We start from the raw sequence: 22,924 nt of genomic DNA, 5'->3' as shown, positions 1-22,924 counted from the left end.
CAAGTTCTGCTTTGAATGTCACGTCAGAAGAATCGCTGATACTGTCACGCCCATTTTTCTTTATGACATGTAGGCTTCAGTCACCTCACGTGGATAGTGTTGGGGCTCTTGTACTGAAATTCTTTATCAGTACCTGTCTGTATCCTGTTCGTCTGTACTCTGTATCCAGTACCCTGTCTCGCGTGTGGGCTTTTTTTTCGCACAACTTTACCATGTCACAAGTTCTTACTTTTACCTATTGCTGTTGCTTGCGCAGTCTGGTTTCGCGGGATCGTATCCAAGCAACGGCGGTCGCTTTTCGATGGAGGCGAAATTCAAGGCACTCGTGTGGGGTGCGGTGTCAGTGCACGTTAAAGAACGCGACGTCAAACCACATATACCACACCATCCTGGAAATTTTTTGGTCACAAACATTTCTTGCGCATTTTCAGTCCATTACTTCAATCCCTTGCGGTTGATAAAAGCTCTATTTAAAACTCAACTGCGTAAGAGGCGGCTGCGTATGCTAATAGTAAAATTGGTTAATTACTAGGTAGGAACCGGTCCTGGCTTGATCTAAAAAAGTACTCGCCCTTGGCTAAAGCGGATTTCAAGACTTGGCGCGAGCCGGCCAACCGTGCCCAAGAAACACCGCATCGAGCAAACACCGCCTGAAAGAGGAAAACTCTCAAGCGCCGCGCGACAGTAACGGCACGTGCAGGGCCGTTAAAAACCGCACAAACCACGCGAGAACCCGAGCGAAACCTGCTGCCGGCTCAGTTTTCGCGGCGCTCGCCGGATCAGTCGAGCACGAAGAGACCCAGATATTCGGCATTCCATCGCCCTGACGCTAGCGTCGGCCACGCCGCGCTGTGCGCACTCCTGGCGTGCTGCCCGCGATTCTCCCCCCCCCCCCCCCCCCCCCCCACCAATGCGTAGGCACCGCGCCTAAGACATGGGTTGTAACGTTGTCTTCTGGTGATTAAGGGAACCCACGTGTTTATACGCCGTCGTGTCTTCGGTCGTCATCGATGTCTTTCGGTCTTCCTTCGTTTTTCTTTCTTTTAGTCCGTGCGGCTTTCTTCCCTTCTTTATCACTTCCTTTGGTTCTCCTTACGTTCTTCTCTTATTCCCTCTCCTCTCGTTTCCTCTCTTTCAGTTCAGGTCAGGTTAGTTTATTTCGCTCAACACCCCCCTCCCTTCACCCCCACTACTCACTCATTGGGGTATCACATGCAGGGTAAGGTTTCGCACAAAGAGAGCGTCGACACAGGCTGTTAGCTTTCCATTATATCGCCACCTAGAGCCATCTATCGGCCGTCATTAGCAATCACCGCTTAACTCGGTGAAGGTATTTGCACTCGTATTTGGGAGCAAAGTACAGAGTTTGGTGAGATCCTGCCTGACCCACCTCACTCGAACTTACTAGGGCTTATAGAATGCTTTCTGCGCCACAACTACTGCAGCTGCGACGGCAGTAACAAATCATTGTTTAGTGCTACATATCCAAATTTCCCGCCGTAAATTGAAATGTTCAGCGCCATGCTATACTTGGTGGCAGCCGCGTGAACTAAAATCCTTTGTCTAGATTTTCTGCGCTTCGTCTGTGAACAAGACGCTCTGTTATAAGGTGCAAAAATGGTGCGGCCAGGTTATCTTTCTACACGCGTGCTTTGTTCTTGTAATTTTAATTCGCGTATGTAACATGAGCTTGGATTTAAAGAAGATAACAGGACGGACAATGAACAAAAAGAACCAGAATTAATTTCCGAGAATAATAATAATAATAATAATTGGTTTTTTGGTGGAAAGGAAATGGCGCAGTATCTGTCTCATATATCGTTGGACACCTGAACCGCGCCGTAAGGGAAGGGATAAAGGAGGGAGTGAAAGAAGAGAGGAACAAATAGGTCCGTAGTGGAGGGCTCCGGAATAATTTCGACCACCTGGGGATCTTTAACGTGCACTGACATCGCACAGCACACGGGCGCCTTGGCGTTTTTCCTCCATAAAAACGCAGCCGCCGAGAATAATGTTTTGTTCCATGTCACTCATTTTCGGAGTGTTCCTACAGTTGATCACTTTTTTTTTGTTTTCATGGAAAACAAGGAAAGCGGTCCATTTTGCTGGTCCGTTACGGAGCCCTGGAAATTTTATATCCCTGATTGCGTAACTAAATGGGGTTCGGCGGGCCTCTGCGATTTTGGTCTCTGCACTCTTTCCAGACCGTGCTTAGCTTAGCCCCAGACTTTGCTCTTGTGCTTTTTTTCCGGCGTTTGCACAGTACGCCCGAATAAATTCGGCAGCAACAGAAAAACAGGAAGGAAAAAACATATATAGAGAGAGCCTCAGCCCCCGAAATAAACCTGGAGGATCAGGTTAACTGCCCGTGAAACGGCTGCGTTAACTTATTGCGGTTGCGGTTTATTGGAGAAACGTATGTCATCTAGGAACCCGAAACTAGCACAAAGGAAGGACGCTAAGAGCTTCCGGGCTTGCAGCAAAAGACAATGAATACAAGAAAAGAAAAAAAAGGGAACGATTTAAAGCGTCCGGTATTTTGCCTCCGAGCTCAATACGCGATACGACAAAATATAGAAAGGTTTCCAGATGAGTTCTTTCTGTATCACGTACAACGGTTCAAAAGACGCTGACATGAAACAATGCAAGAAAAAAAGAAAGCAATTTGCCGTTTTGTATTTACGCACTCTACACTAGTACGAGTGCATTTAATCATTTAAAATGGATCTGTGTCGATTGGCATAGTGGTTCAAAAAAAAAAAAGAATTGAATTGTACTAATTTTCTGTTTGCCCGTTTGGGCCATCAAATAGGCCACAGAGTGTCGGTAAAACGATGGCGCCTAAGTGGCTTATGCTTAATTGCTTGTTTTCTCTGAAAGGCTGCTTATATGTGGTGATTTTGTAAATTTCATTGGTAAGAATTGTCGGCTATGATGCAGACCTTCGGGAGCTGCGCGAACGCAGACACAAGCTTAGTGTACAGCCGAAACTATTTTATTGTTCAAAACCAAGAAAACAATACTAGGAATTGATGACTAGGCGTAAAGGGTTAAAAAAATAAACAGTAGGAAACTAGGTGTAGTCGCTTGCTAGAGAAAGTCGCACACCGCCACTGCGGAAGTCGTTGAGTGTGTTTTTGGGCGGCCGTTTGGTGAAGGCATGTGCCCTTAAAATTAAACTTTAAGGAGGTGAGGGCGAAGAAACATTTTGTTTCTGTAATGAAAAAAAAAGGTATTTTCGAGTATCCGGGAATGACGGACATCCCTGAAGGAAAATTGTTTTCGCTAGCTACGTAAGATTAATGTCGAGGCAAAGAACACGCGAAAATTCTATGATAACATTTAACTTCCAGACGTTTATTCAACCCATTAACCTCACATGGCCCAAACTAGCAGTTTCGTGTTATAGCTTCTTTTATTACAAGGGAGGGTTTGTATTAGAATCTACATCAATAATTTCGTTTGCCCCATACACAAAACGATAATGGAAAATAAAGAAAACAGTCGATCCTTCATCAGTTAGTCATGTTTGGCAGTTCATTATAGACCTCGCGAAGAGACAAGTACAAGCAAAAAATTTGTTTTTTTTTTGTGCATTATGGGCATACGGCGAGGTTCTTATCAAGTTTAGAGCGCTGTTTAATTAAACGGAGCATGACCATCGTAGCTCGCTGGACTGCGTTGGTCATACCAGCTTGTCCTTATAGCGAAGGGCTTTCAACACGTCCCAACTCCGCTCACGGCGGGTTTTATACTGAAACGCAGTGCAGTGAGTTTATGATCGTTGCATAGTAGGCGAGATGTGGGGTGAATATGTGAGCCAAACCCAAGAAGTTTTATTTTATTTTATTTTATATCGTGTCACATCGAAATAATACTGCATTTGAAGAGGCCGCAATAGGAACTTTTGACTTGAAGCGAACAACCGCTGATTAATTGAGTAATTTGAGATAACTGCCCATTTAGACGCGGCTGGTTCGTGCTAAACGGCGGGAACGCTGTACACTAATATGAGAGGTTACAAAACAGTGCCTGCACGTGTACAGAGCAACTTGGTTGAGCAACAGACGCTCTGGCGAGCGTCAATAGTGCAGGTTATCAGTCAGCCTATGTGACAGGTTAGTTTCCAACCTAATAGCGTCCGGTTTCCTGAATCCGCTACATAGTTCCAGGTAGAAAAATTAGCAAAAGAGGACGCGCACACAATACAAGGAATTCGAACGGATGGCGCTGGAGACACAAATGAAAATTTTTACTTCATCAAAGAATCAAGCAGAGCAGGGTGCATATGCGCGTGAGCAGGACACGCCGACAAAAGGAAGAAAACAAAAGCAAAAGAAAGATCAGTCATTAAACATACTACTATCTTGCACGTGGAGACTATGTCCCATTCTTTAATCGGTTTTCTTTGGAAGAAAATTTGACACGTGTCGCTGACACAATCAGTGCCTTACTTTTGTAGAGACAGCTACATTACGGTAGCATTTCGAGCCTTCAGCGTGGCGGCGTCGCCACCTTGTGGCTACGCCGCCACGCTGTCACGTGGTTGGTAACGTGGTGCGGAGCAGCTGCCGGCGGCGCGGCGAGGTGGCTGATCACGTGGTTCGTCACGTGGCCAAGCTCCACTCGGCCAGCTGTAGCTATCGCGTCACTCCAGGTTTAACCAGTGCTAAACCAACGCCGATTTTTTTTTATTTTAAAAGCTTCAAAGATTTCACGTAGTAGTAGTAGTAGTAAGTGGTTTTTATTAAAATATTAATGAAAAGGAAGGAAAGGATATTTGCTAGCCCCGGCATATGCCATCGATACTGAAGCACCTGAGCTGGGGCAGCGGAAATAAAGGATAGCAGGGAGAATGGAGAAAAGAAATGAAAGAGGTGAGGGGACAGGAAGAGAGCAAAGATTTCACGTTTTATCTGCGTTTTGCCTCGGCCGATGATTTTTACACTGCTAAACAGGGGAGTAAAGTTCTGACATTCGTTACAGTGTTTTGGGAGAACTGCCGTATTATAAGGTTGCAGTGATGTGCGATGCTGTCTTAACCGGTGCTTCATGCATTGGCCAGTGTGGCCGATATAGGCCTTGCCACATGACAGGGGGAACGAGTAAACAACGCTGGTTGTACATTTGGTGAACATTGTTTGATGCTTGAGTTTCTTCGGTTGTGTACACTTCCTCTTCTGTTGGTTTTTCTGCCTGGTACCATGCACCAACTGGCCCTACAAGCTAGCTCGCACCAGCACGTGACGTTGGCTTTTCTGGCTCTAGAACTCTATTCAAGTAAGGGGGTTTCCGATACCTTCCGGGACTTTTGCTTCGCTACAAGCGGACTGTTCACGACTTGCGCAGTTTTTGCACCTGAAGCTCTTGTAGTTGCGTGCTTTCTAAACTCTGCTATATTGATATCTTTAGCGCGAAAGGACAAGCACTCAAGAAAAGCGACCAACACGGGTGTTGCTCACACCTGTTAAATGACAGGCGAAACGCGCCGCATATTTATATACATGCAGATCTACGCAGGCCCTCCTGTACACGGCATCCAGAAATGTTCCAGCTGGTATATTATCGGTAAAAAATAAGACATGAAACAATTTGTAATTAGTTTATTTTATTTGTTGAAATATTTCCTTTCCAACTCTGCTAATCAGCAATTTGCATTTTAAACACAAATGCGACTATGCGGGAGTAAAAAGGAAGTAAGCTGTCCTCTGGAGTACTCCCTTTTATGAAAGGGAGTGTTCTAGAAATTTGAACGGCGCGAAGGACACGAACACAGGAAGTACAGGTGGATACAAAGAACGCCTTTCTAGGTAGAAAGTCGCTGTTTCTTATCCACCCTGTATTTTGCTGTGTTCGTGTGCCTTGCACCGTTCAAATCTCTAGAACAGTCCCTTTTATAAAAGGGAGTACTCTAGAGGACAGCTTACTCTCTTTTTATTCCCTTCTGCTTGGAGTGTTACATGTTTTGAACAGTCTCGAAAGCCAAGCAATGAAACTTTAGCGCGACGACATGAGGTGTAATTGTCCTCAATCTCCCTTTAGATGACTCTGCGAGAACCTCTTAGCTGCTAACTGGTATCACTGCCTACAATCGACGCTCATTCTTATTGTGGCCTTATTTTTGTCTTCGCAGCTTCTTACAGCACCTGAACAAGTACCGGAGAAAGCGTCCCCGCCGGCACTGAAAGCCATGGCGTGTGCTCTGTCCTACTCCGGCGTCAGGTTGTCCCAGATTAAGGGACTAATCGAGGTCAGTGATAGACTAGTTTGTCCTTCAAATGCTGACTCATATCGTCACACTACAGAAGGCGTGAATAAGAAAGAAAAGATAAAATCGAACAAGAATCAGCAGCTTTAAGCTAATTGGACTATTTTCAGACCGTACAATAGATCGTAACAAAGATATAAGTATTCGTGCTACTTGAGTTCGGAAATTTCGACATCCCATTTACGGTCATAATAATGCATTTAGACTTTCAAGCTCATGTAAGCTATATGTTTTATTCATATTCCTGTGCCACGCTTGCGGTCGTCCTGCGTTGAATAAAGCGAGATTTGTTCGCTTAAACTGAGCACACTTTACAGAGATAAAATAATTGCTCTTCTCTAATATATGCCCAAATGGACATATTGTTTCCCACTGTTTTATCGCCTTTACGTCTTGCTAATAATCAGCTTTCTTGGACAAAAATTTTGAAAATTGAAAATTTGTAAGGCATTGCTGTGAAATTATTGAAGGTAATGGCTCATTATTCTGATATGTAGAAAAATACTTATTTTAAATTGTTTCTGTCTGTCGCGTCGAACAGTTAAAGCTGTCATAAAATACCAATGGGGAACGCTTTTGACCATAGCAAAAACGTGAATAGAAAAAAAGATACAAGAGTGCCAACGGGTGATATGCGGATATATTGATTGTTGTAAGGAAATCTTACATTATATTCAAAAACTGCGTTCATAAATGGTATCCCGCTCAAAAACGCTTTTGTCCAGAATTGCTGTGCACGAATCTTCAAATGGCCATTCGAGCGGTTCGAATGCACATAGTGCTCCAGCACAGAAAAAAAAAGACATGCAAGATATCACAAATAGCGTGCATTTATAACCGAGAGACAACAAATTAGTGCATCATGAAGGAATAAATTATTCACTTCGCGCCTTATGGTGAATGTTGCTGGTTGTAAGGGGAGAATTTTTACATGTTCATTTATAACGTACTCCCGCTTTTGTTTGGCCCAAGAAGGAGGCGTAATACAATACATGAATTAATTTATTAGTACCATTGAATGCAATCGATATGCGGCCTTAATTATTATCTACCATTAACTATCTGCTTTTTAGGCCTTATGTTCAAAGCTCCGATATCAAAGAGAAATTAGTAGCATTGTGAAAGAGTGTAAATAGCGCTAACAGTGGTTAAAAGTACGATATCTTAAATTTACTGTTAATACGTTTATCATCAGCCAGCAGGAAACAGGCTAAGGCGATGCAACTAAGCGGCCAAAAGTGTCCGGTATACACTGGCAGTTAAACCTTTCAGAACTTCAGCTTACGGAGAGAAGTGCATTTTCTAATGGGGAAAAAGTATATAATATACAATGAACGAGTGAGGAAAAAAATGCATGGGAGCATTGAAAAAATATATTTAATATGCAAAAAGACACTGCACACCAGGCGAGGCAAGATAGCAGATGACGTCACTCTAGATGCTTTCATTTGAACAAACCCCAAACCTGACAGCTTCTAAGGCTACTTCGATACGCGGTTGGTTAGTTGCCTCGGGAGCAATTTTCTTCCAGTCGCGAACGGCGAGTAACATAATATAACATAACATAACATAATAGCTCACTTAACATCCAGACGTGGCATTTGCGTGTAAGTTGATCAAAGTTGCTTTTTTATAGTCGCGAAGATATCATGATGTTAGCGCAGGTAAAACACCCTGCCTCTGCCTGCGCCACGGGTGTGTTGACTTATCAGTCTTGTTGAGTCGGTTTTTCTCTTACTTCAGCTGTTCATGCCGGACAGAGTATCTCTGGGGTATTTGAAGAAACTCTCCTGTAGTGGTCGCGAATCACGCGTGCAGCCCTTTTCTGCACACATAATTTCTGAAGTTCGGGCCAATTCTCAAATGTGGGGCATATTTTGTAATGAGGGAGTAATTACTCATTATCATCCACCCAAGCGCAGCCAAACGGCTACAAAGGAAAGCTATAAAGCTTTCATAGAAGCTTGGTAGTTAAAGAAAAAGTTCTGCTAGTCTGCAGATGAAACCAGAGAGCACCGCCGGTCCGGGGCAGTCGATCTACTAACTAAGCTAACCAAGACAGTTAGCAGTTGGTAGGTTAAGACCGAGTTGGCAGAACACTCGAGGTGGAAACGTGTGCCCGTTGTATACGGGGATTTATCGCTGCAGTACAGCTTGTAATAAGCAAATAATTGCTAATTAGCACGCTCAGCTGCGCATTGGTGGGCGGATGGTAATGAGTAATTACTCCCTTATTACGCTTTTTTGAACCTCTATGTTCTATTGCAATTACGGGTACTATTAACTTCGTTGATGTATTCAAATATGAGTAAATTTTTGTCGTGCAAGCTTGGTTGCCGGCGTGCAGTGACGCAAAGTTCTGGGCAAGAACAACGAGGATACCTCAATAATATTCGATTCGCAGAGAACAGTGCCTTGATAAGTCAATCAACGAGTTAAGAAGGAGCATGATCAGTGATTAATGAGGGAGTAATTATTAATTAGCATCCTCCTAAGCGCAGCCATACGGCTACAAAGGAAAGCTATACAGCTTTCTCAGAACCTTCGCAGTTAAAGAAAAATTCGTCCTTGTCCGGGGTTCGAACCCGGGACCACCGCTACACAGCCCCATGAATGCGCTTGGGTGGATGCCAATGAGTAATTACTCCTTTATTACAAATTTACTCAACCCGGGGAGATTCTCCTAAATCATTTGACCAACGATGATCAATGATTAAGGAAGAGCAGAACCACGGGTCTAAAAATTAACATGCAGAAAACCAGAATAAGTTAAAAATCTCGCAAGCGAACTGAAGTTCGCAATTGGCAGCGAGATGCTGGGAGTGGTAAAGGAATAAGTTTACTTCGGGCAGGTAGTGACCGCTGATCCGGATCATGAGAGGGAAATGACTATAAGAATAAGAATGGGGCGCGGCTCATATGGCAGGCTCTCTCTGATCATGAATGGCAGTTTATCAATATGCCTCAAGAGAAAAGTGTACAAGAGATGCATCTCACTGCTACTCACTCACGGGACAGGAACGTGGAGGCTAAAGAAAAGGGTTGAAATTAAATTGAGGACCACGCAGCGAGCTATGGAAAGGAAAGTGGCTCAGGGATCAAACGCGAGTAATTGACATCCTTTTCGAAATCAAGAGGACGAAATGGGCTTGGGCAGGGCATGTAATGGGAAGCCGAGATAACCGCTGGTCTTTAAGGCTAAAGGAGTGGATTCCAAGAGAAGGCAAGCGTAGCAGGGGGCGAAGAAGGTTAGGTGGGTGGATGAGCGCAAGAAGTTTGCGTGGATACGGTGGCCGCAGCTGGCACAGGAGAGGGTTAATTGGAGAGACATAAGAGAAACCTTTGCCCTGCAGTGGGCGTAGTCAGGCTGATGATGATGATGATAATTATAATGTTTGGATCAGCGGCACATGTGACGCTTGGGAACAGCAAGCAGACGTTAGCGATGAAGGCGCATTAAAAATTAAAGTGTGGTATCTCTGACTTCTACCCATTTAACAAACACCAAGACAACGATGCCCCCGCAAAAAAAAGTCTTACGGGACTCCGGAGAGAACGTGCCATCTTTGAGACTTATGCTTGTTATTCCTTGCATACCGATTGCGGCAGGGCAAATAGGACTCGGGCCATATTACACTATTCTGTCATCGTTTAGAACACACTTTGTTTAGAACACCTGATCTGAAGCGTTAGGAAACTAAGAATGCGTAATCGGCTCACCCAGATTCAGCGAATATTTTCGTCAGCCCGTGAACCATACGGAAAAGTTGGGTGATGATGGAAAAGCCTATCCTTAAGGCATGCTTCTCTTTCCGATATAATTAGTTATTCCCATGGAAGGTGGATAAGTGATTGGGCAAGAAGGGCTCAAGAACATGGCTACAGGAGCAAAGTAACGAGACTGGCCTGTAGCCTTTTACGTCCAGCAAGCTACCAGACTTATAAATCCGAACTATCCTTTATATCTTCAAATCAGGGGCCCAGTGCCGCTGTAGACACTGCTATTAAAAAAAAAGACAAATTCTCAGCACAACTGCGCACATTGTCAGATTTTGATGTGTCTTTGGGACCATCATTAATTTGGAGCGTCAAATCGAAGAAAGTAGCTAAAGATATCTTTCTTTTTTATGATGGCGCCTATGGATTAAATGTCGCCCCTCAGTTCGTTGGCAACTGGATTTTGTCGATGGTGAACAGGGACGAAAGAAAGTCACTGAACATGTTCTTAAGCTATGCCCTACGTACTTCTGCCTGATAGCAATCGGTGGCTCGTTTGTCTTAGATGTTTCGCCCGGAATTTTGAGTGTTGTCTTTCAGGAAAGCATGAATTTTAACGTTAAAAATGAAATTGCGCACATTGTATGAGCGTGCGTTGACGAGTGTTAATTCCGCCGATAGTGAAGTCGTTGTTATTGTTTTTTTTATCTTAATCAGTTACTCTGCCGCCTCATGCGGAATATTTTACGACTTACACGTCGTTTGTACAGCATGGGGGACACACGGCAATTTTTCGCCGCCGTACTTCGCGAAATGCTGTCGCCGCCAACCGGTGAGAATGGGCGACACCAGGTGCAGGCGTGAAAATGGCAGCCGCCGTTCTTACTGCGCATGCGCGTCTGGCGCCGATTTTTCCTGGCAGCCGCGCTCAGCGAAGCGCGGCGTCCGTACTTTGCCGTGTTCTCTGCCATATGCTGTACTCTTTTATTTTCTTTGTCCGCGGCGGCATAAAGAACTGTTACCGTTATTGTGGGCGGTTTCTTTGAAGAAATACATTGTATCAGCTATTGCACCACCATGCTGCTTTTGAACCCGCGAAAATATCTCCAACGGGCTCTCGTACTTCTGTGTATTATCCCTATGGCTTAAATAGAAATCGTATCTAACACATTGGTTTATTTATTGTTACTATATTTTGTTTACTTCACAACGCTTTCGATTCCTTATAGGATTACTGCGGAAGTCGGCGCACGTGAATTAAACGAACAACAAATACAGTGGGAACTATATACTAAATAAGAATCATAAATGTGAAATATTGGGTTTACAGTGCGTAATGCAAAACGCAGTGATCCTCAGAAACTTCCCTGCCATAGGAATGCTCAGTTGCTGTCAATGTTTTGGGCCAAATTTTTTTGTGTAGGCTGGGCAATCATGCCTGGGCATTTACGGTTCCATTCCCGTGGGACTGGTGGGAAAGATGAAAAGGGAAAATTGTTATTGTTTATACAAAACAACTCTTCTGGCACGGCATGTTGATGTCGTGTCGGCCTGGTACATTTGTACATGACGAAAGCAGTGAACTCAGCCTATAAGCAAACAGCGTAAAACAGAGCGTAATACCTTTGTGCGCTGGACCTTCGCTTCTTCACGAAGGTTGCGATTAAGTTTATTTCGAGAATCCGTACGTTTGTCGCCATTATAGATGAACAGAACAGCATTCCTTTGTACCCTTTCCTTTGTGATCTTTATTTACATTTATATTCTCTCTGACGTCATATTCAACACATTAGAATCACGTGAAAAACTTATGAAAGCAATGTGTGAAATCATGGCGAAATCATTAATAGCACCCGGACTCCTCTAAACTTTTTTGTTATCATACCCGCATTCCATATTTCCTCAGGTGAGGGTCTTATAAAGAAGCTTTCTGTGTAGATGTATTCAAGGGTTTTGAACTACAATTGCGTGTTTTTTAGGCTACAAAATGGGAGGCGAAAATGATACATGGAGTTTTAATAAGATTAATATACAAGACAACTGAACGGGACTTTCTTCGCCGGAATCGGTTTGTCCTGGTGGTCACATTTTTCCAGTTCGGCCCGTCGTTTTTCTAGTAATCTGCGTTTGGTGGAACAGCTTATTTTGGCATCCATCCCAAATTCAAAGCTATATCCCTGTTGAACTAAACGATTTGATCACGGAAATTGAGTCCTACACTGAAAACGGTTAGACATCATGGGTTGCAATTGAGTGGAGAGGAAACTTGGCACCAAATTCTTCATTCACCCTTGTAAAAACACTAGCATAACAGGAAAGTGCCGTACTATCGGCTTATACTGAAAAAGAAAATTGGACTGGCCCTGAGTGCCACTTTATTAAGTCTCAAATGTCGCGGTCTAATTTCACACAACGTCCACAGCCCGCACATTTTCGGTCGTGTAAATGCGCTACATTTACTTTGTTACCTCTGGCCGTTGTCCTGGTGCTTACATTTCACATATTAACATAAAATCTTTTAACCAGTGTATCCACTTTGTAGCGTCCTCTATCTCCTAAAAAACAAAACAAAATAAAATGAAAAGACGTTGAGAAGAGAGTCGCTTCAGTCGAGGGTTCGTGAGGCCACTTCTTATCGAGTTTGATTTTTAAAGCTGTCATCCGCATGAGCTGTCTGTTAAGTGCGCGTCAAGGTGCATCATCAGTGGCTATGACGTTGTAGCTACTGAGCCCAGGCTTGTGTGGTGGGTCGTCGGAGCCCACGGTGGTAATATTTTCTGGGGGGGGGGGGGGGGGGGGGTAGCAAAAACGCTGTCAGTGTTGTGGTACTCCGCCCCATGTTATCGAAATCAAACCGGGCTTTCCATACAATGTTTCTCTCGCAAAGAAGGCGTAGCTCGGCTGCGTAGCAGGCATGGGTTCTCATAACATAGGTGCGGAGCATATGCGAGATCACTCTTCTTTATCTTTTCTTCCTTTGTGGTATCGCGCTACAGCCTGCAGCTCGAACTCTACCACTACGACCACTACCGCTACTTGTAATCTCACTAAGCCAGTATCTTCACTAGAACTGAATTGCTATCATGTGTTACTGTAGTGTCCTTACCAGTTGCTATCGCAGGGGTTTCATTAGAGACGGGTTTTATATGGAGCCGGTGTTACAGAATGGGGCGAAAGGAGAATGGGAACTCCCCCTAAACGCCACCTGCCATGTTTGACAGGTGGAGGCATTATACTCTGACGCCGACGCCAGGCAGTTTCCGCAGTCATATCCCTAGCAACGCGGGTAATTGGCCCAATATTTGAAAATGGTGGTTTCACATTGCTCCTTTGTAGAACCAGCATTTGCCAATACATTTCCAATATTGTGCCGATTACCTGTGCTGCATGGAATGGCCCCCCTAATGCTCTCGCATTAAAAGCGTCCCGCACACTTCCTTGTCCGGAAGCAACCTGGTCCACCAATTTTTAAGGTTAGTTTTATGTCAGAAAGTTAGGGAACATAGCACGGAAGCGGTCTCAAGGTCAACTGGTGTTATAGCAGGCAGAAATTTTTTTCCTTTTTATATTGTTACTCTTTGTTGTTAGGTTTGTTCATATATGACTAGCGTAGCTGCTGTCCAATATTTATGCTGATCAGTGTTCGGCAAGCACTGAATTGTTACGAAGGCGTGCAGGCAAAGGATTGGAATTTAAAACGGATTGGAATTTCCGGTTGGGCACAGTACCTGGATGAAGGGAGCTAGAGTTCGGAGAGCTAAACGCATGATTTGCGCCGACTAGTTATCAGTATAGTGCTGCTCAGAGGGACATCGTAATCACCCTCATCCAGTACGCGCTATACTGCGCCGTCTATGCGGCCATCTAGTGGTGGTAGAAGGATATGCACTTTAATTTAACCGTTGCGTGTCCTGCGACCGTGTCCCCGGGAACGGTATAAGAATCCAATATAAAAATCGTGGGCAACACAGTTCGGCTAAAACGAATGATTACCATGTATTTCGCAACGCCTTTATTCACCAAATTTAGACGCGATGGCGGCCACAATATGCCACTCAGATCACCGCCAAACTCTATTACATCGAAGTCACCGAAGCGGCAAATTGGCCATTTCGATTATGCTTACAGCGTCTCTGCATACATTCAGTGTGGACCCGTTCTTTATCTGTGCGCCACTTACGCCCGAAAGGTACTCGTTTTTCCCTCGCTTATCACGACTTGGAAACAATTCAGAACTGCAAGAAGAGAGAATTGGGCCTAAAATAAATAAAAAGATACGAATCCAAATGTAAGAAGGTCACACAGATCCGCAGTCGCTCGTGCGGAGTTAAATGGCCGATAATCACTGAAGTGGGCTTGTTCCTACGTCCTTAAGTGTACCTCTCTCTGGATATAAGCATGCAGCGCTGTTTAAGGCTGCAGCTGGTGTCAGATGATCTTAGGCGTGACTAAGAGATATTTCAGCTCTATTACACTACGAGCAGCAGTTAGGGGGAATAACTGATTAGTAATGCAACGCGGCGGCGACTTGGTGTTAAGTGCCTCACAATATTCTTTCTTCGACAAATGCTTTCCTCACGAAGTATATCGAAGTATATGCAATATTGCCTACATTAACAGCTCCGTAGATCATTTCTTTAGTTGTAATATGCTGGGAACCACAAACTTTCTCACCCAAATGCTCTTGTTGATACACGATGTGTTCGTCACGTGATCTAAGCGGTCATGAGAGAGGGTACATTTGTGTTTAGGAAAGCACTTATTTTCCCGGAAGGAGAGTGAATAGTCTGAAAGCAATGGTTTTGTGTAAAAAGTACAAGAAATTCTACGATTTTTGTGGCTATATTAACACATCGCTTTCCCTTTAGGTGTGCGCCGTACCAGGCGTAAGGACGAATAGCCATCGGCCAAGAATTTGTACAGGAATAGGAGTAGTAATGGCCAGCGTGTGTGAAAGATAGTAATCATGACCACCAACAAAATAAATTGTTTTAAAAGCTTCAATTTCATTCGAACAAAGGTCACTTAATTGTTACTTTTAATAATAGCCACTACTGCAAACGTTTCCTCTAAGTGTGGATTGTACTGTACATAATAATGAGTACCATTGGCCGATGTGTGTGCCTACCGGACACTCGTGGTTGCCGAGGATGCGGTGTCCAAGAAATAAGGCTTCCGAGTTTGCCTCTTTGTGTAGCAAACCGATTCCAATCCTCCGATTCTATATCATTCCAATCACCCACAAATTTAATTGACCAATGCCACCGATTACCTCGACGAGCAAGCCGCCGCGGTGGCAGAGTGGTTACGGCGCTCGGCTGCTGGCCCAAAAGACGCGGGTTCGATCCCGGCCGCGGCGGTCGAATTTCGATGGAGGCGAAATTCTAGAGGCCCGTGTACTTTGCGATGTCAGTGCACGTTAAAAGAACCCCAGGTGGTCGAAAATTCCGGAGCCCTTCACTACGGCGTCTCTCATAGCCCGAGTCGCTTTGGGACGTTAAACCCCATAAACCAAACCAAACTAAACCAACTTCGACGAGCACCCCATCAACTGCGGCGAAAATAAGTTGAAGTTAAATCGAGACAAAATCGTTCGGTTACCTCGGCTGCTGCTCGCAGACACCCGCTTTCTATATCAGCTTCCACTACCGCTGCACGGTTTTAGCGCGTGGGCTCTTACGTAACGGGGACGTCATTACCGAGCCGAGGGTAGGCGCGACGAACACTCGTTTGCTCAACTTTTTCTCGACCCCTTGCTAACGTTAGGCGTGCGTAACAGGTGTGGGTGCCTCCAGACGGAAGCTGAAGTGGCATCCGGAAGCGTCGGTAGGGAAAAAAATACAAAGAAAAAGGCATGGGAACAAATAAAAAGCGCAAACTGGTAGAAACGAAAATGTAAATAAAAATTGCGGAGCACTGCGCTATGGCGAGGGGCGCTCGCGGCTAGGAGGAAGCAAAGCGGGCGGAAGCGAAAGAAGAAAGCAGAAAATTGAATGAAAGAAGAAGGCCAGCTATGTAAGCAACGACAAAAGTAGCCCTACTGCTAACCTCCTCAGCCTAAGCAGTGCTCCTTATTTCCTCCACTCTCCCGCCGCGCTGAATCTTTTCGGTTTGTTCTAGTTTTCTTTTCTTTTTCTAGCTGTCGTTCTTTTATTTTTTGGTGCGCGTGTATTCAAAATAAAAAATCAAAAAGAAAGGAAAAGTAAGAAGAAAAGAAGTTGGGCTCAGTTTGCGCTCAGTCCCAGGTTTCGCAGGCTGGCAAATTCGAAGGATCGTTAATGTAGCTGACGCTGCGGCTAGGTGATGCCAATAACAGAAACACTCTTCGTCACCCCTCCCCTCCAAATTCCTTCGCATGTTATAAGTTTTTGCTTGATCGCATCGCACTTGACATTCCAATTTGCATATGCACGCAAGTGTCCTGCTGAGGTGGTGCTATGAAAAAATAAAAAGTCTGCATGGCAATTCAGTGCGGCTCATTTCTGTGCAAAGTTTTTGGCTTTTACTTTAGCAGGTGATGCAAGGAATTTCGAAGAAAAAAAATGTTGTTCGAAAAATTGCTGGTGGCCTGGTTTTGTTACGCCAGGATATACATAGCGAAAGCTCGGAGACTTCTGCATCGGAAGAGTGCGTTCACTAGATGCGCCTTTATTCGTGGTTAAATTTTGAGCCGTCGTGGCGGAGTGGTAGCGTCTCCGTCTCAAACGTCATAAGCCCTGGTTCGATTCCGAGCCTCGGCACAGGTTTTTTTTTTATTCAGTGAGTGTGCGGGGGGTTTCAGTGGCTCCCATAGATGCCGCCAAAGAATACGTTGCTTAGCGGTTAAGCGCAGGCTCTGTTAAGGCTCGTTTGTACTACGGCGTAATGGACGCTGCACGGCGACGTCACATCGGCCAAAGGAGACCCTCTATGCTCCAACTGCGCTTGACCGCCGACGCGTTCGGCGGCTTCGGCGCACTCTGACTGCACTGGCGGAGACTTGGAGCATGTCTCTATTTAGCGCCGAGTACGCCAGCCGGCCCAGCCAGACCGGTTCGGCTCCGCGGCGAGGCGCGCGTTGTGACGTCATGTGCCTCCTCGGAGCACCACCACGGCGAAATCGCAAGTTCGAGGCCAGTAAAGCTTTCGCTTTAAAAATTCCAAAATCAATGGTCCTTCACAGGGCCTGTAATAACCCCAAGGAGCAAAGTGCTCGGCGTTTCACGACGACGCAGATATATGAAAGCCCTATTTGAATTTGTGCATACTAGTATTAGCCTTCTGGGTGTTGAAAGCAGAACTAACCTAATTCATTTCTCAAGAGACAGAGCAAAAACTGCAGGACATAAGAACGCAGTCAAAAATGATGACGAAATCAAGCCCTAGCTGCGACAAAATTGTCGGTCGTCCTGCTGTAACAGTTGCTGCATTAGATTGCGGTTGTCGTCGCTCCGGAGCTAATTCTATCGTGGGACCTGAGACTGCAGTTCTTCCAAGACGATGTCGTTATAGTAGGATACAACTTAAAAACACAGCAGTTGTCAACACTGGGCCACACTCGGCGACGGATTGTATTTCTCCGCTAGGCAGTCACAAAAGTAAATGAGAGAAGCTCTTTAATGTTTCGCTTTATCAAACAAGCCAGATATCAAAATTTTGAGCTTATAACCATTTTCTCATGATGATCTTCATGTTTAGGTGAAGAGAGAAGTTGTAAGAAGGAACAATGTTTTTGTCGTGAAGGAATTCTGTGCACCGGTCCTGAATGTGGGCGGAGCTTCACTGCGGATTTAATTTGCATCCGACCATAAAAAAGGTTTCGTCTTTGGTACTATCATATGAGGTTCCAGAATACTACAAGAATATCAAGTTTGACCAGTGAGAATGTTTTGTTTGGCTTTTTTACTTGAAAGAGACCATCTAGCACCCCTCGTTTTCGGGTTTCATTTTTTCCAGAATTCTCGAGCTGAAACATGCCAGATATTTTTTTAGTTCATGTACTAATCGGGTTATTCAGCAAATAATTGCGTAATTCAGGTTTTTGGGGTCCTTTTTTTGTCTACATCAAACGACAATTTCCTATAAGGGCTCATTTTTTGTGTCACACCAAATGCCCTATTATTTGCTGAATATTGCTCAAACATCATGGAGATGACAGGTTTTGCCACAGAAACCGTTAAGCAAAGTAGATTTTTTTCACATTTATTACAATTATATAATCAGCACTTCGCATGTAAGCAATTCATACCTGCTTTGTACAATGCGAAAAAAAGTCAATAAATATCACAGACACTATTTAAAACGAGCGAAAACAAAACAGTGTGTGTGTGGATAGCGCTTGATACATGGTGCCTATTGTATATGCACGGCCCGTATCCCGTGTTTTGGCGTCTCACCTCTAGAAGTTACTTTTCGAATATATCCTCAAATTAAGTCGTGTTATGAGTAGCAAGCGCGTTAAGAGAGGTTTCATATCACCATTTGAGCGGCCACTCCTCTGAAATAAGCATGGAATATCCCCAAATTTCCTGCGGTGTATTGTACTTTCTCTGTGCCCTTTCATAAAAAGTGGCCGCGTTACAAAGCTCCCTAACGGTCGAAATGGTGTGACGTCATCAAAGGCGGGGAAAATACAAACGTCGGCCATACAGTCAGTGCTTGTAATTACAACTGCACCAACTACAAGGGAATAAAATACAATCAAAAAGATTACGAATAGAATAAGAATAGAATGAGAATAGAACTGGAATAGAACTGTAATACGAGAAGAATTGCAACACTAGCATTACTCATACCTAAGTTCCTTTAGTGCCTTCGGTAATTTCCTTTAAATTTATTTTTAGGGAGCAAAAAGAAACATGTTTGTAGTCTATTCTACTCTATCTGCTAAAATTTTGTCTCATTCTGCAATTTTATACTGTTTAACGGATGTCGTAACTGCATTCGACCCTCGCTATCTCACTCTCTATTTGGCCGTCCGCTGACACATTATAACTGTGCCTGAGTGAAAGCGGCCTTAACGAAATATCGAATGTAGCGAATTTGTTTCAATGCAACATGAAACGTGCACGTGCACGTGAACTAGAATGCTACCATGTACGGTGAATAGCACCCACAGCGAATCAGCCCTCTCTTCTATACACAGCAAATACGTTTCAACGTCGCGGTGGCTCAGTGGTTAGGGCGCTCGACTACTGATCCGGAGTTCCCGGGTTCGAACCCGACCGCGACGGCTGCGTTTTTACGGAGGAAAAACGCTAAGGCGCCCGTGTGCTGTGCGATGTCAGTGCACGTTAAAGATCCCCAGGTGGTCGAAATTATGCCGGAGCCCTCCACTACGGCACCTATTCTTCCTTTCTTCTTTCACTCCCTCCTTTATCCCTTCCATTGCGGCGCGGTTCAGGTGTCCAAAGATATATGAGACAGATACTGCGCCATTTCCTTTCCACAAAAAACCAATTATAACGTCTCTTTGTGCCACTCTCGTCTGTCCCGAATGCTGTTTTTTTTTTGTCCCCATTTGTAGCACAATATCTAAACCCGCGTTCTTCAAGCATCTTTGCACACGTGCAGAGCAATACTGAATAGTGGAACGCTTAAAAGTTTTATTTGGACTCATTGGCCCATACGAATGAAAGGAGAAAACGACGCGAAGAGGAAAACAGGTAAAGGAAACATACCGGACCACCGAGCGCCTACTACCAACCGAAATTACTTTCGAACGCAAACCAGCCTTGACGTTCAAAAAACTCGCAGTAAATGCGAAAGAGACTATTCGCCGTCTATCCCAAGGCGGTATCATAATGAAGACTGCGACGAATCTCGTAAAAAAATTCGACCGAATCTCTTTTCTGTATTTGTAGAGTGCTATCCCCGGAATCCTGAAGTTGCCGGGCTGAGTGAAGCCGCACTGTAACCGAAATGCTAGACACACACACACACACACACACACACACACACATCTAAGCTCCCTCATTCCGATTTTCACGAAAAAGAACACTTTTCAATGGAACTTCTTTCCTCGCAGTCAGTGATAATGGAATTATTCGTCCTCGAATATTTTTTAACCAAGAAATGTCAAAAAATTTAAAGAGATTCCTGTGTTCCCAGTTTTAGTCAACTCGTTGCTGGAATTTCTTGCTTTTTTTCGGATATTTTGCTTTCTATTTCTTTTTGTTTCTAGTGTCATATACTTGTTATGTCATAGATGCCCTCTTGTCTGGACCAAATTTGACGGCCGCATATTTGAATGAATAGCATTAAATAAATAGATATCGTATTGTGGTGTTAGAAATTGTGATAGTAATTTGGGTTTTAAGCTGAATTGCTTTCAAAAATAATGTAAGTTCATAAAAGGAACCCATTTCTTTTCTACGTTTCTTTCACGTGTATTCTCGTTTTGCTCTGTCATGTCCATCATTCTTGGACAAAAATTTTGAATATTGGGAAACTGTAAGACACAGGTATATAAGTATTGAAGGTAATGGTTCATTCTTCCGACATGTGGCAAAATCATTCATTTAGAGCGTTTCCATCGCACGCATCGAGCAGTTAATAAGACTGCCATAGAAAACAAAAGGGAAACGGTTTTGACGACAACAAAAACGTTAATAGTAAAACAATTAAAATCTGCCGACAGGAGATCTCCGGATATATTGATTGCTATAGTGAAATCTTACGGCATATGAAAAAAAAAAACTGCGCTCATAAACTCTTTCCCGTCCAAAAATACTTTTGTCCAGAATTGTTGATTCTGCCTACTTGATTGACCGGTAGACGCCACCTCTTGTACCAGCCAGGCACCATTCCTCGATGCACACTCTGTCAAGGTTGTCTCTCTGTTTACGCGTTCTTACGTCGTAACGAGTAGCAAAAAGCGATGAGTGCCATTCAGACACAGAAGGTCACGAAACATGTGCCGCTCGCTCAGGCGCTTAACGTCTTCACTCCCCACGTCTCTCCCTGACAGAACTGCCTGCTGTGATGCCTGGGACTTGAAAGAGTGCTGCAACTGTGCCATGGTTGCCCGGACTGCGGAGGGGGCCTCGTCCTGAAACACGCTGTCAAACATACTTGTTGTTTTTATTGCACTGGTCATTCCCAGTGTTAGAAATAATGAGCAAACAAAAGCATCTGAAGTCTGTAATCTTGTGAACGATCGCTTAGGCCTTCGCTTGCTCAGCCGCTCAACTCACGCAGCGGAACAAGAAAAAAACAAAGTTCTTGACTTCTCAGTCTGCTCCCCGACTTTGAAGCTCAGGGTGAAGCACAGGACTTTGAACCAAATGAAAGAAAGAGCAAATGAATGAATGAATGAATGAATGAATGAATGAATGAATGAATGAATGAATGAATGAATGAATGAACATTGGGCTCCCACGCCACGCCCGTCCTGCAAACGATGGTTCTGCTTTCTTATTCTGGCTTACCGAACGAACGAATGGACGAACGGAAAGGCAGAAGAATGAGAGAAAGAACGAATAGAAAAATCGAACGAGACATGATCGGCCCACAGTTAGAAAAACTTTAGCGCACGTCATGTGAAAATCAACGCCTCTACTTTTTTCGCTTGCACTTTGCTTTTGAGCGCCTCGTGGTGTTGTCATAACTGCCGTTCTTCAAAATGCCTTAATAAATCCGTAGGTGGCCGTGTTGGGGTACCTGTCGTGTGCGGTGATGGTGAATGCAGTAAATAAATGCTGAGCTTTTAGAAAAAATTAAACGATCCTTACTTCTTAATTCTGAAGTAGGTGACAAGTACGCTGGGGAACTTCAGGCGCGAACATGACGCTGACGGCGGTCTTTTCGGAGGCATCAATCTTGTTCGCGGTGCTCAATAGCCTGCTAACGCTCATGGCCTAACTACACAAGTAACCCAACCGAGGTTTATTCTGTGGTGTGGGGTGGCGGCGCAGTGTTGTTGCGAAGAATTTCTTGAACGTCAGGCAGAAAAGTTTATATACATGAGAACCATGCTTCGGGCAGGCGCAGCCCAACAGCAATGTATACATTGGCACCGCTTGCGCTCGGCCATGATTTTTTTTTTATTTGCAAACACAGGTCGAGGCTTTTCTCCGTTGTTGCTCATTGTAAACGCCCACTCGTCGCTGTTAACAAAAGATTGAATTCTGTTTTCTTCCGGCAACCGCATTACGCCATCATAGGACTTCCTGGCTGCCAAAATTCTCGACTCGTTGGAATTTCTTCTTCTTTTTTGTCACGCACATCACCACTTCATGTTTGCTTTTTTCTTTACTTTCTGGCTCGTAAATCATTTGGAAAAAAATGTGAACGCATTTTAAGTCTCCGTCCACGCTGTAACGCTTGAGAAATGATTGAAGCCATATAGAACGGCCTAGAAATGTTCTGGTGGACCTGTTCTTTGGGCAACACCACTTCCTTCGTAAGATAGCTGTAGTTCTACTGGTACATAGTAGTAGTTGTTGCCGTTATTGTTGTAGTAGTTGGTGCTGTTGTGGTCGGGGGCTCCTGAAGGTTAGCGCTTCCTTGCTTCAGCGCTCTTTATTCGGGAGCTCGCTGGAAAAGCAGTTTACGTCGGTGAAGAAATAAATCAAGAGAGTTAACAAGAAAGAAATTGTGTTTAACGGAAGAACGGGTTGCTGTTTTTTTTTCACGCTGCCTTTACCACCCACTACACAGTTATTTCAAATTCGTGGAGAAGTTAGTACACAAGAGGGGTGTATGAAAGTCGGCAGCGACAAAATCAGAATATGCAGGGACTACCATTACCTCGGCGGACTCGCACGCTCAAATGAATTCCAGCCCTGGCATTAAATGAAGGACAGGGCAGTGAGACTTGGAAAGGGAAATGATGCGGGTATTGTAGAGAGATGAAATCAGGCTAATGTGGCAAATAGAACAAATAGGAGTTAATGGTATCCTAGCGCAAATTACGGCGAAGAAAATGCACCTCCACATCTCTTTGTTTTGTACTGCGTT

The 22,924-nt window shown here is 44.3% G+C and overlaps 1 protein-coding gene across 1 annotated transcript in view; it reads left to right on the top strand.

Annotated features, from left to right (window-relative positions):
- LOC144107172 (uncharacterized) overlaps window positions 1-21,096 on the top strand; it is a 31,801-nt gene extending 10,705 nt beyond the window's left edge. The window contains exons 5-6 of the mRNA XM_077640167.1: window positions 6,134-6,250; window positions 20,934-21,096. Coding sequence (XP_077496293.1) covers window positions 6,134-6,250; window positions 20,934-20,948 — 132 coding nt within the window. The 3' untranslated portion in view covers window positions 20,949-21,096. The remainder of the gene's footprint in view (window positions 1-6,133; window positions 6,251-20,933) is intronic.
- Window positions 21,097-22,924: the final 1,828 nt, after the last annotated feature.

Source organism: Amblyomma americanum, chromosome 10 (genome assembly GCF_052857255.1).
Source record: "Amblyomma americanum isolate KBUSLIRL-KWMA chromosome 10, ASM5285725v1, whole genome shotgun sequence".
NCBI classification, from domain to species: domain Eukaryota; kingdom Metazoa; phylum Arthropoda; class Arachnida; order Ixodida; family Ixodidae; genus Amblyomma; species Amblyomma americanum.
Note: the sequence above shows the minus strand (reverse complement) of the source record. Positions and strands in the feature narration are given on the sequence as shown.